At 34.8% G+C, this 15,402-nt stretch overlaps 1 protein-coding gene across 14 annotated transcripts in view; it reads left to right on the top strand.

The window, feature by feature from the left end:
• The window catches only part of LOC127659192 (peripheral plasma membrane protein CASK), a 212,908-nt gene that overhangs the window by 126,499 nt on the left and 71,007 nt on the right, over positions 1–15,402 (top strand). For all 14 annotated transcript variants that reach the window (XM_052148878.1, XM_052148889.1, XM_052148885.1 and 11 more), the window contains exon 3: positions 13,406–13,511. In XM_052148878.1, the coding sequence (XP_052004838.1) occupies positions 13,406–13,511 (106 nt within the window). The remainder of the gene's footprint in view (positions 1–13,405; positions 13,512–15,402) is intronic.

The following is a 15,402-nucleotide window of genomic DNA, read 5'->3' as shown; positions in this document are numbered from 1 at the left end:
TTACATTGTAGCAAAGTGTCATTTTTCAGTGTTGTCACATGAAAAGATATAAACAAATATTTACAAAAATGTGAGGGGTGTACTCACTTTTGTGAGATACTGTATATTGATGTGAAAATTACTGTTAATTTGTGCATTGTGGAATGTGCTGACGTTCATATGCATCGATTAAACTGTTTTCATTTGTGTTGACCCAGATCACAAATCATTGATGTTGGTTACTATGGTGACAAAAGTTCACTGGAAGTCCTAAAGATACTCTTCCGGGGCAACAAACCGCACAGGCGCAACCTGCCAACGCCATATTGTCAACATAGTACAGCTAAGCTAATAGCATAGCACAGCACCTCTAACTTAACAAGTTACGAACTTTCATTCCCTAAAAATGCTACACCTGTAAAAATGTGTAATTAACTTTAATCTAATATATATATATAAAAGAATATTATAACATGCATATGTTTAAATAATTAAAATAAATGATGACTAACCAATTTCTTGCAAGTTCTTTAAGACAACATATTAAGTAAATATATTTATGATGATTTTTTATGTTTGTTGTAATGTATTATTTACCATAATTTAATCATGATCAATCCCGATTAATCATAGAAAACTGTGCAATTAATTAGTTTAAAATATTTAATCGATTCACAGCCCTAGTTAGAATATTTAAAAATGTGTCAGTTCCCTCCAAATAGTGTTGTTTTATGTGTGTAAGTTATCATTTAGATAAGTTCTTCAAATGATAGCCGTAGATTTGATCATTTGTTATAATTCACAAAAACATTAACTTGATCCTTCAAAATCCTTTTTCAGAAAGGCACATCTTCCTCTTCTGTCTAGAAGGCACAGAAGTAGACAGGGATAAAGCAGAAGGGCTCCTTTCGCTTCCTTCACACCAATAGCATCACTTTAGCATCTGGTTCCATTTCTTTCTAAAGCCATTTATATCCTACTCTGCACTGCCAGAAATCCATCATTGTGCACTGGCTCTTGTGTTTATATACTTGACTGGTTGTTTTGAGTGTTGGTTTGAGATATTTTACAGTTCACAAGGGTAGGAAGTGAGGTGAGGGTCTGAAATGTTTCTAAATGCTTCAGGGCTCGATCAGGATATGGTTATTTGTAGGTTAGTGGAACTGATTATTGGCAGGTTGAGTTCTGTACAGTATGCTATTCGATGCAGTAATGAGTGTTGCTATCTTGAGGACCCACTAATTAGTGCAAATAATTCCAGGCGAAAGCACAGACTATGCGTACAGAGTATACACATTTAGAAATATTGGGCCGCATTGTATAATGTTCAAGCACTTTGTTGATACACCTAGCATATGCCCTAGATCAAAGTATACTTTTGGCTTTAAATATAGGGAGATGGAATGATTTTGAAATTATATAACTTTTATATGGCCCTTCTCTTCAGTCACTTGTTTCCCACCAAGATACATAATGCAATCATGTGCTGACTTTTTGATTGTTCTTGGCAGATACCTTTAACCATTGCTTAAACAGGTAGTTAAGAGTAAAAATTAATTATCACCAGTTATATTTCAAAAGTTATTTTAAAATTGACAAAATGTATTGAAAATGTTAACTGATGAAATCATGTCAGAGGAGATTGTTCCTAATCAGTTATGTGTATTCTATTTATTATAGTTTTGTATAAATTATGTATATTGAAGATAGATAATGATATGGATGTTGTATATTCAGGGTGCAATATACATGTCAGTGTGACTGTCATCATTTCAATTTTTATATAGAAATTTAGAAGGCGGTTTAATTTAGATCAAAAGCGGTCTCAAATTCTTAAACTCTATACTATAAAAAATATTTAATTTAATCAAAATAATTAACTGTATTGACAATTAACTATCTTATTAACTAAATTATGTTGCTCAAGTTCTCTGTGTGTCTGAAGATGTTGGTCATGTAAGAGGATACCAGAAAAAAGACGCACTACACAATTTAAGAAAACGCTGGCTGTTGCGTATGGATAGATACATGTTGCAGACTCTTGTTTCGGAACATATTTTCAGGAGGGGCATAAAAAAATACATAATGTGAATAGATTGTCCATATTTTTAATTAAAGAGTATAATATTAGATTTCAGGCTCACTAACGTCACCAGCTGTGTTGCATTTAGGTAGGTATTTTAGGTATTCCAATAATTTTTTTTTTTATAATCCCAGATATGTTCATGTTTACTATTTCTTGATAATTAATCAGCACAGTTATACATTTTCTGATGGGTTATTAACGTGTGACGTAAGTGTAAATGCAGTGTGTTTACGCACCCATTTCTTGGATCACGTCCAAATAGGGCTTTAATTAATAGCACCAACTACTTTTGGATATGTTGTATGTATTCAGTCTGACTAGAAACAGGGCTAAAACATATCCCCAGAATAGGAGATATCAAAAGAAGTGCCAGGGAACCCCCATCCCCCCCCCGGGAAAATCGCACCCTGTGTATATTAATATGTAATTTATGTATAATATTACATACTTATTAAAAATGTTATCTCTTTTACTTAACATGTTTCTCTTACCCTGAGTTGTTTTGGTAGCATTACAAAATTACAAAACATGCCTTTCAGAGGTGCTGTATTATGAACAAGCGGCATAGTTTGATTCGGCACAACTAGATTGCTCCAACATCACGCTTGCAATTTAGACCATTTCGATTGTTATAAACAAGAGCAACAGTTTTATAGCATGCAGGAATTCCCTGCATTATGAATGCATTACTTTATTATTATTTTAATTATGCACAGTTTTCCCAATATATGTGCCGAATGTCCTGGATCAGCAAAATAGATTGAATGAGAGGGTTTTTCCACATATACAAGCACACAAACAAACATTAGCTGAGTTAGCCATCAGTGCGAGCCGAGCCCTCCCACGCAACTTCTCTGAAGATGGTCTTGACTGCACAGCATGTCTTTACCTCTCCTGCCTCACACCAGCTTCCCCGATGTGTGCAGAATTGTCTGCATGCAGATTGATCCGTGTCTTTGTTTTCCCCAATAAGTTGCCAAAACTACACCTGAAGAGATGGTCAACTTTGTAAATCAGGATTTGAATTTATTATATGCAAAAATACATTCAACGTTTTTACTGAACATTCTTAAAGTAGACAGCACAGATGTACACCAGACTTGAGCACTAGAGTCACCGATGCATTTAGGACCAAGGAGGTGTGGCTGCATACTGTATGTAAACATAAAAATAATACTTATGTAACATGCATTAAAGAAAGCAATGATAATTAACTTGGATGCAAACAGTGAATAATATGAATAATGGCACAGAAAGCTGAACTCTGCAGAATCATTTTTTCAATCCTTTTTTTGTTTCTCCTATGTACAGCCGCAGGGATTGAGCTCGGCAACATGAACTTTCTTCATTTAAAGTACGCTTTTTTCCCTTCAATCTTGCATGCTCTGCGTCTGTTGCAAGAAGGCTTGTGTAATCTGAGACATTATCTTTCACAGTGGGTATTAGTAATGATAATCGATTTTTAAATTCCGTAATCAGTGCATCGGAATTTTATTGTCAGATTGATGCATCTTTACACCCCTAATTATGAATATCACTGTAATTATAATGTGCTTTTTATTTGTCAATCAAGTTTCCCCAAATATTGTTTCATTGGACTAGTTACGTGAATACCTCCTTGTCTTGTTACAGTCTGTATACCAGCCTGCACGATCAGTGACATTTTCCCGGTACATTTTTTACATTGTGTGTGTAATTAGCTCTACTATGTTTTCAAGAGCACTGTCCAACTTAGGGCTTATTTAATGCCATATTTATGGCTGCTGGGAAGACATTGTAGAGCCATAAAAAGCATACTGAGATGTGAAGCCTTTACTGTTTTATGTCCTCTGGCAAAAATGGTCTCTCTCTCTCTCTCTCTCTCTCGCTCTCTCCCCTTGATTACTACATCTAATACACAGTGGTAGTGTAATAGTTCTGTGATTTGACTGGAGAATTATATACTCTATGGTAAAATTAGATGTTTTTATTAGATTACATGCACTAATTTGATTGAAAACTGTTGAGTATTGAGTTAAACGATTATCACAGTCACATCAAAAGAGAATAGTGTAATTTGATAGCGGATACAAACCTCATAACATCAGTGTAACCAAATTAACTGCTTATAACATCTCATAACACACTCACTTTGATGCTGTGAACTCTTTGTTCATCTTTATTTCCTTTACCAAGACCTGCATCAATACGTTAATGGATTAATGTTAAGTTGTTGGCTATAATTGGAGCACATGTGGGCATCCTCGCTGATGTTATACATGCTCATTTAGCATTGCGGGCAGACACATTTCAATCCAGCATGCTCTTGGTGATATTTATTTAAAGATTTTTTTAAAAAGAATTAAAAAAAAACTGTTTATATCCTCTCTGGGTACCTCGTGTCACTTCTACAAGTGACCCAGGAACAATGTTTTAATTATTTTTTTTTTTGGATCATTTAGATAAAATCCTGCTTAAAACTACACGTATTACTGTAGGCTCTCATTGTGAAAATGCATATGCTTGTCAGAGAATGGGCGGCAGGGCAACAGTCTTGGATAGGACTGGTCAGAAACACTTTCAAGGCGGGGCTTAGTGAAGGGTCAGTTGGCAACCATTTGTCACAGGCAGTCATGCACCATAACAATTGTTTTTTTTTTTTATATGTGGCTGAGGTTTTTAATTTATACCATTGTCCTTTAATTCCATATACGCACGCACACACAGCTGAACTTTCTTTAGCCTTCAAAATTACATCTACTTTTACAGACATTGCCATACATTTGTCTCTTTATATAGAGAAGGGGAGAGAGGCTTCAGGAATCCCTTTAAATTTAAAGTCTTTTCTCTGGTTGTAAATTGAGTGATTGTGAGACTATTTCACCCCTTTATGCCACATTAGTTATGCCACTGTGTAAGTGATGGTGCTCATTCTTTGGCAGGTACCATGTGTGTTTCAAAGACTAATATAATTCTTAGTGCACATATTGATTTGCATGCTTATATTTGTAGAGTGCATATATATGTTTTGTACCTTCCTCTTCTTGCCTCTATAAATGGGCAGATTGCTTGTGTTCTGATCAGTCCTTTTTATTTTAGGTATCAGTTTGATTTATTGTTTCCATATTTTCCTGTGTGCCTCTGTGTCTCATGTGTTTCTTGCAGTGGGAGGACATTAAATGTTTATGCAGTTAAAAAAAGAAAAGCATTTTCCAAAACATTGATATAGATAATGTGCAATATACAGTCGTATCTTTCTCTGACATATGAAGTATGCCTGGAATAGCTGAATGAGACAATAGCATTGAAACAATCTGGTGAAGGGCAGTCTTTTAAAAAATATACTTTGTAATCGATATGAATGAATATGTTTAATAAAAGAAGCTAAAACTATTGTATACCAACAAATATTCTGCTTGTAATGTAGTGTGTCCTAGCGGATGGTTGGATGGATGGATTGATGGAACAGGCTTACACAGTGGATTTTGGTCCAATATAATCTTGGTTTTATTAGACTTTAGAAGCTGTCGGCACGTGCACGGCACAAGAACAAACTATGATAACATAACAAATAAAAAATAAACAGTGGTACATAAAACAAAAAGAGCCAGATTACTGACACCCAGGTAATGGGTAATGTTACTTTTAAAAGTAACTTGTTATAATATTGCATTACTAAAGTAACTAAATTAATTAAAATGTTACTTTCTATGGAAAGTGTAGCATTACATTAGTTTTGCGTAAAATTTTTCTCATAGCCACTCTCTTTTCTTCTTTTCATTCAATACAAATACAGGAGATATGTAGAGACATTACATGTCAAAACAATTTACTAAACAAACATATTTAGAAAGTCTACAATCAGTAGGTCTTCAAGTCATATTTATAAAAAAGACTCAATAACTGGAATATGCATGAGTAGTTTTTTCCATCGACATGGCAGCCAACATGAATAATGTAGAATAACTATTGTCTTACCTAAAGCAGCAAAGTCCAACACTTGAACCTGCATCATATATGTCATCATATCAGTCATCTTGAGATGTTCTTCAGAAGTAGGGATAAAATTCAGTGGGGAATACCAATCTAGCTTGTTTTGAGCTGATCCATGGTGCGTACAGACGCCACTGGTTGGTCGCATAGAACTGCAAACGTGCATGTTGATACAACTTGAATGGAATAGTTTTTAATGCTACCAAAATGTCTTCAAAACTTTGTTTCATGAATCAAATTACTTGTTTATTATAGAACAAAAATGGTGAATATTTTAAGAAATTAAGACATTTTCTCTGCATACACAATCATTGTAGAATGTTGCTTGCAGCTGCTGATCTAGATTCAGCTTTTCTCATCCCGTCCTCCCAGTTACAGGAAGCTATAATACAGAGCAATCTGTCTGTAAAAAAATTGTTGAAAAAATTACTTGTCATGCACATAGTAAATGTGTAAATGACTTGTCAAAACTATAGATTGCTAATATGAAATCTGTGGAGTGGTTAAAAATAATAAGTTTTAATGACTTCAACCAAAGTGTACGTAAATTTCTGACTTCAACTGTATGACTCCTGTGGTTAAATCCATGTGTTCAGACACATTATGATAGGTGTGCGTGAGAAACCGATCAATATTGATGTCATTTTTTGTCATAAATTCTCCTCCCTGCCCTTTAAGGGGGCGATATGCACAAAGAATGTGAATCACCAAAAACAGAAGGAGAAAGTGAAAGTAAAGATTAAATTAACTGAGCTGGGAGGAGAATCTATAGTTAAAAAAAAAAGGACTTAAATATTTGTCAGTTTCTCACCCACACCTATGAAATCACTTCAGAAGACATGGATTTACTCACTGGATTTTAGAGCTTCAAAATTTTGGCACCCATTAACATACATTGTATGGACCTACAGAGCTGAGAAATTCTTCTAAAAATCTTCAATTGTGTTGGCATGAGATTGAGTAAATGATGAGAGAATTTTCATTTTTGGGTGAATGTAACAGTATATGGATGGGCAATGAGGAGGTGGGAACTTGCTGAACAGTCAACATAAATGTTTAATGATAAAAATGTACTTAAAACAACATAGAACATAAATTAACACCGACACACATGCGCAGAGACATGTGTCTTTGAACTGGCGTCTCTGGCTCTCCTTTATCTCGCTCTCCCACTGATCAGCTGATTCAGTGACGGCCGTGCCCTCATCACAGTGAACTAACCTCTTAGAGGCATGTCTTCCATTTCTCACCTCCAAACATACACTGCTCTTCACTGTACCCCAAATGAGGCATATTTTAGAGGAGCTGCCATAGTGGCAGGATTGCCAGAGGGCAGAACTACCACAGCACTGAAACATATAGTTTGATAAATGCTGCAGCAGGAGGTGAGCGACTCCCAACAAGTGTTTGGACACTTAAGCCACACTTATACCTGTGTGAATTAGATTAGATTCAACTTTATTGTCATTGTGCAAAATACAAGTACAGAGCCAATGAAATGCAGTTAAGTGCATGTTAAATTGTGAATGTCAGTGCATTAATAATTATGTATAAACCAAAAGTATGTGGACATCCGAACACCACACCACACATGTGCTTGCTAAACATTTAATTTCAAAATAAAAAGCCTCCGCTTGCTGCTGTAACTGCTTTCCACTGAATGTTGGAACTTGGCCGATAGGCTGATACAATACTGATATATCACACTATTTAATATTAGTTAATGACATTAACAATATTTACTCAAATTCACACAAAATGTCAACTTGTATAAAACTTGTAAAAAGAATTCAAACAAAAAAATGAAATGGTATTTTAATGATTGAAAGCAGTTTCTTCTGATTTCGGTTTAGTCATCAAATTTTAGTAATTTATTTGCACATGAAGAAATTAATTAGGAAGAAGGAAATAACAGTTTACACATGTAGTTTTTTTTTTTTTAAATAAACTTTACACAGCACACATGAAGCACTGTTACTTTGAAGTTGCACACACGTGCTTGTGCGGATCCAGCACGAGCAGCAATCTCCTGACAGTTTAAACGGTCTGGATCGCCTGCTTGGATTGTCACGGAGTGACCATCATGAATTGTGAATCAGAGGAACTTTTGATTCTGGCTGATAGAATACACGCACGCTTCAGAGGAAGATATTAGATGAGCGCTTGACGGGAAGGAAACGCTGGATTTTCATGAGGTTTTAATGATATTTCAATAAAGTTACAGGGAACTGTTAGAAAACATGCTTCCGAGGAAGATATATAAAACATAACAAAATGAACCACGACTGATCGTTTACATGTCTCAATAGCTTCACATTCAAGCAGGGGATTTTCAGCACTCTCAAAACATATCGGCCAAATGGAAAAATGTATAGGCATATGCGATAAATAAAAAAAGTCAGAACATTTTCCGATTTATCGTTCTCTGCAGTATATCGGTTGACCACTAATTTCCACCATTTAGAGGCAAGATCATCAGTGAGGACAAGCACTGATGTGGGTCACAGCTGTTGAAAGAATATCAGGGAGTGAGGGGAGCATCCGCTTGGTCAGATCTCTCTCTATGGATGAAAGTGAGTGTAAGTTAGGTTGAGAGAATGAGTTTCAGGAAAAACTGAGGTACGACCTTATTTATAATATGAGGACATGGCACTGCATACCACTTAAACAATACACATATTCTAATGTAAATTGTTAGTCCAAATCATGGCCTTGTGTTAAGCATATGACAGACAATGAGCAATGGTGCTCATGTGGGGGAAGAATTTTTGAGTCTGTCTTGCGTCACATTTTTTAGTCTGTTCCCTCCTTTTCTTACCAGCATTTCTTGTTCTATCTTTACTCTCCCTATAAAAAAATATTGATCTATTGGTGTTTAACAGAGTATGTATATATACAGTATTAGTGTTGTTAAAAATACCAGTACTTCGGTATCAAGTTGGCACTAAAATAATAAAGATGTAACCATACCAGTTTTTCTTCAGTACCAGTATTAAATATCACTGACTCACACATGACTGCTTTAAACAGGGCATCCACGGGTCCTTAACTTTTTTATCAGATTTTGTTTTTTTTATGACAATGACATCAAGGCTGTGTGGGATAGACTCTTTGATGAGATGTACTGCCGGTTAAAGTGTTTTTGGATCGTTCCGTTTACAAAACATTGAAAAAATATATTTTCGAGGACACTCAGTAGACAAAAAAACTCTAGACAACATGAGTTGTGGAAAATCAGATGGGCTATTGAAGCTTTTGACAGATTTACACCGTGCATGCCATTGAAGAAATGGTAAGTCTATCCCTCACAGCCTCATTTCCATTCCCATTAAAAATCAAACATGGCACTACTGTGAATAAGGTCTATATATCAATCCTCTTATTTACAGAAATGTCAGTACATGTGCAGTAAGTGGTGGCAGAAAGTCTGTGTTGTTAGATTTGACAGATTAGATGATTAAACAAAAGTACGACACAAAAATATCATAAATACAAACATATTCTTACCGATACAATTACTATAATGATAAGAGTTAATAACAAACATGTAATCATGTTCACTATAAATTTATGCTGCAATGTTGTGAGTTGAAATTATCTCTGTCCAGTCAGCTCTGTTGATGGCTTGAAGTCACAGCAGTCAACTAGAGCCCTCTGAATAATTTTTCAACAACGTAATCTGATCAGATGTACTTTATTACGCACGGTTTTTGCTACCACTTCGGTGTTTGACATAAGTGGTGCCGTTGCCAAAGCACTGGTCTACTGCATCATGTCTTGGTAGAAAGCAAGTGACTAAAGAGAAGGGTCACAATATAGGCTACATACTTTATGCTACATGCATTCTTTATGATTTCATTTAGAGTTTTAATGTTGTATTTACTTATTAACACTTAAATGCACATAAACATAAATAAATAAAAAACATGTCCAGAGACATTCAAGTAGCCTGAGTGATTTTGTATTTACCAGCTAATGAATTAATGTGGTTTTTTTTTATTATTATTATTATTGCGAAAGTGGTCTTACATTTTTCTTTTATTTGGCCTTGAAAAGTCTTTACATTTAATTTATTCGAACCTGCAGATTCCCTGTTTAAAATGCTCACAGGCATTCTGTTACTCCTTTTACTCTGAAATGGCCAACTAATCAAATTAAAATCGTTATATGTCCTAGTGTGATTTATTAAACCGCTAAAGGCTGCAACTTTACTGTGGATACGTTGTGTACTGTATAAATCCTACCGCTCGTACACTGGAAATTCCACAGGCATTGAGAATTATTCACGTTGTATAAAATGACAAAACGGAGCATTAAAGTACTGTGAATCATGCAGCACATGCAAACTATATATTTATATAATTAAATCACAGCATTTGCGCTTTAATTTAAACTAAATGTTATTTATATAGCATTTAAGAAAAAGAGTTGACCAAAGTGCCTCACAGTAATAAAATAACATTTAAAAACTGTCCTACATTTCATTTGTCAGACTCAAAGCACAGTGTAAAGAGATAAGATTTCATCACACTGGGCTGTGTTGAACTGTTTATCCAGAAATGTGAATCTTCCTGCAAAAACTAACTAACACACATTATAATAAAAGCACGAATCATAATTAAAGCTAGATGCCTGAAATTGAAGAAATTGTAACAGAAATATATTACAAATATATAGTAAAATGTTGTAGTAGTAGTAATAATAAAAAAAACATGTAATAATAAAAGCATGATTCATAATAACAGCTTGATGCCTGAAATTGAAAAAATTGTGACAGAAATATTTTATTTTGTCTTTGAAGACTGTAGTGTACACCTTTTGTATGAAGTTTTTACTTTTTTGGCAATTTCAAGCATTGTATAGCCTTCATTCCTCAAAACAATAATTGACTGACAAGTTTCTAGAGAAGGCTCTTTCTTTTTTGCCATTTTTGACCTAATATTGACCTTAAGACATGTCGGTCTATTGCATGTTGTGGCAACTCAAAAACAAACTCAAAGACAATATTAAGCTTCATTAAGAATTTAGCATGATTACTCAAGGATAAGTTGTTGGGGTGATGGCTACTGGAAATGGGGCCTTTGTAGATTTGATCAAAAATGACTTTTTTCAAATAGTGAAGGTGCTGTTTTTTTTTTTACATCAGTAATGTCCTGACTATACTTTGTTATCAGTTGAATGCCACTTTGGTGAATTAAAGTACCAATATCCTTCTGAAACAGCTAAATCTGTACATTATTCCAAACTTTTGGCCACCCGTTTGTGTGTGTGTGTGTGTGTGTGTGTGTGTGTGTGTGTGTGTGTGTGTGTGTGTGTGTGTGTGTGTGTATATATATTAGGGCTGTCAATCGATTAAATTTTTTGAATCAAATTAATTACATGGTGTCCCGATTAATTAATCGTGATTAATCGCATATACAAATATTTACTGAGAAAGCCCCTCATATAACAATAACTCAATATATAATGATTATACATATTTATCTTTATAGTTATCTTTAAATATTTAAAAATTATACATAAATAAAAATATTCAGATAATTAAAATGCTTTACATTCCTGTAGCAGAAGAGTTAATCATTGATGAGGCCATACAAAAAGCAGCTTTAGAATACAATGTATTGTTTACTACTGTTAGGAATATTTTGGATCTAGTCCCGATCTCCAATTCCCCGGTCCCGTCTTTCTATGTTCGTGCCCAATGCGGTGCAGTCATGAGTCTCTGTAGACTTTGCGAAGGAAGTTGAAAGAACGACAACACACACAGTTGGTCCGTATTCAATCTACTCAATGTTTATTAGAGCAAGCATGTCATTTATATTTGTCACGAGACAATAAGCAGCCAATGGGAAAGCGGTAACAAGGAGAAAACGGGTGTACAGAGAAGAGGCCATATACAGATTTTCCAGCCGTGATGCCTTACGGTTGACCTTGTGAACGGGTGTGACCTAATCAGATCACAGAAATAAGTATGCGGAACATGATAAAGAGGAAGAGAAAACGGTCAGCAGTTGCTAAATATATTGACTCATTATCGTGCGCACTGCAGCCTGCATCTGGGGTCAACTGAACACACACGGAAGGTCAGAAGCACACACACACACATAGAGCAGAACAGCATGTACAATTTCATATTTCTCACAACTACCATGTTATTGATCATAAGTCAATCATTGGCACACAGTTCACAGCAATCCATTTCACAAGTGAATTTGTCAATCAGTTTTTTATGAGATTTATTATGAGGGCTTGTTTAAGAGCCTGTCAATTTACACCTACGTCAGACATCTCGGGTGTGTTGCGTCATAAACATAAAATGTTTAGGTCACTGTGTCAAGTTAAATATAGTTTAATACTCAATCTTTAAACACATCTTGAGATCCCTTAGATTGCATTTGCGCTCCTTGCGCTAGAATATTTTTATATATATATATATATATATATATATATATATATATATATATATATTTTTTTTTTTTTTTATATTTAAAGATAACTATGTATGTTATATATTGATATAAATATGTATAATCATTATATATTGAATTATTGTAGTATGAGGGGCTTTCTCAGTAAATATTTGTATATGCGATTAATAAGAATAATAGTCATCACAACTATGGAATAATAGAAATGGAAATTTGGGAATTATGTTGTGACTAAAAAAAATAAAAACTGTGTTATATTTTAGCATCTTTAAAGTGGCTACACTTTACCTAGATTTTGCTGAAATGTGCTTTTGGCATTTTCTCAACCAACTTCTTGAGGTATCACCCTGGATTTTTTTTATAAAATGTTCGTTTTGTAATTAAATAAATTAATATGTTGGCACAATTGTATTTTTGTCTATATAAATAATTTCAAACATTTAAGTATACGCCTTCAGATCAAAAGATTTTTAAGATCATGAGAAACATTTCAGGCAAGTGACCCCAAACTTTTTAATGGTAGTGTATATAAATATGAATATCGAATTTGGTAATGTTTAGTATTTTCATCTCACCTATGTGGGAGCTTATGCAAAGATTAGTGCCTGACCAGGCTCACTGGACCCGCCACAAATATGATTAGCAACATATTATTGTTAGGTGTTATTTCATCTGTTATTTTTGTATGTGTGAATATATATATATCTAATTTTCTTTACATTTTATGGTTTTTTTTTTATGTAATTTTCAAAATAAAAGCTACTGTATAATGTAACTACAACAGTCAAATGAATAAACACACGTATGTGTTACATGAATGAATGTAATGTATGGTTGTACTGGTACATTCGTGTTTTTAAAACACTGTATGAACTCACATGGTGTGGTATGGTTTCAGTGGTTTCCTTTGTAAAACTGAAATGTGTCTCTATTTCTGTAGATCTGAAAAGGGAAGCGAGCATCTGTCACATGCTGAAACATCCACACATAGTGGAGCTTCTGGAAACCTATAGCTCTGATGGGATGCTCTACATGGTTTTTGAATTGTAAGTACTACAATACATACTACTGTATGTACACAAATGTTTTTGCATTCATCTAGCACATATGCGCATAGACCAAAAATAACAAAAAAACGCATCATCACCTCCCCTACCAAGAAAAAGAGTACTTGGCTAATTTATCTTCTCAAGCAGTCAATATGCATTGGCAGTATATTAGTCACAGCTTCAGTATGAAAAAAAAAAAAATCTGTTTGGTTTTCACTGAATGTAAGACGTTACTTTGTTTATTTGAAAATTGTTTTATAGCATATTTTGATAAAATTGCATCAACTCAAATTTGCATGGTCCGGAGGAGCCTGCTTCTGTTGCTCTCTCAGCAGTTTTTTTAAATTGGGTAAGCATTTGAATTCTTCAAATTATAAATATGCTTATCTGAAGTGCAGAGCTCATCTCAAAGAAATTTCATTCGGTGTTAGTTTTTATCTGGTGAAGTACAGCTGGTTCTTAGGGGATTTTCTTGAAAGGCCTTGGAGATCAGAGCAGACACACAAGAATGGTCTTCCGGTGGTGTGGTGCCCCCTGGAAACAACTCTGTCACACTGGAATCCCCAACTGTGTTAGACGTCTCAGTCTAAAGGCCCAGATATACTTTGTTTTTGTGTCTTCCGGATTGGTTCGTGCCTGGTCCAGCATGTTGCCTTTGTGAGTATACTCTTCTGACCTCGAGCGAATGCGAACGCATTTGACAGCGACGTGCACAGCCGAGGACCGTGTGCACATGTCAAGAAAGTCTAGGCGGTGCGTGGTCATGTAGCTGTACTGATGATGCAGTTTATGTCACACATACTGTACGTGGAGCGATCTGCAACGCGAAAACATGAAGTATACTTTGTCCTTAAGAGCATTGATTTATGCTGTTTCAATCAGAAACACCCTTGCAGAACCAGGTCATGGGACAGCATTTCAATTGTTTCTGTTGGAAATTGGCTTCGATTTAGTGGCTCAACAGCTTTTGGTTTACCTGCAGAATAAGTAACACCTTTTCCTTAGAAAATGTTTTATGAAAATGCATCTTGACTTGATATGACAATCTCAGTCAATTAGAAAATGTTTTATGTTTTTTATGCAGTTCTGAGGAACAGGATTTTAGACCAATAAGATTTCACTTAGATAAGTATCGCAGAGCATTTATATTTTTACACTTCATGGTAGGGCTGGGCATTATGACCACAAATATTATCACAATATTCAATCATTCGATGTCGATATTTATCACGGTATACATTCACATTTGCACATTGCATTGAATGTTAAAAGATCATCTGTTTGTTTTGAAGCATAATGACAGCAGTCCAGAATTTGTTTTAATATTTTTACATTCAGATTAGATATTTTTATATTTCCTTGCATTGAGATACCAAGTATGGGGGCATAGAAGCCCTTCTGACTGAGGAATGATATTGTATCCCCTGAGAGAAAATTTTGAAAATGTAAAAGTCTGAATGGACCATTTTTATATTTTAAAATAAGTGAGAAAGACTAGGCTACCAACTAGTAATGTTATTGTCTTTTGTCTTTCCTAGTCATTCATTCCAGAGATGATGACATCTGAATAATTTTCATAAAATTAGAACATAAATCTATTTGTTTATTATTAAAGGCTTATAACATGCTAATTAATAAAGCTAAATTGAAATGTTATGGTCTAAAGGCTCTCTGGAACCACATTAACTTGTGCAGTGCCTCGTGTTTACTCACATGCAGGGAAAAGTGGCAACACGTGCAGAGCATAAATGAAGCGAGTTCTGTGCTAGAGAAAAATATTCAAGTATACAGCGCAGAAAGATCAGAGCTGGTGTACAAAAAGCACTGTTGCAAAGCACGTGCTGCCCACTAGAGATGATGAGAGGGTGCAACTGTCATCATGAAGTCT

This window comes from Xyrauchen texanus, chromosome 18 (assembly GCF_025860055.1).
Source record: "Xyrauchen texanus isolate HMW12.3.18 chromosome 18, RBS_HiC_50CHRs, whole genome shotgun sequence".
Lineage (NCBI taxonomy): Eukaryota > Metazoa > Chordata > Actinopteri > Cypriniformes > Catostomidae > Xyrauchen > Xyrauchen texanus.
This window is presented reverse-complemented; position numbering and strand designations above follow the sequence as displayed.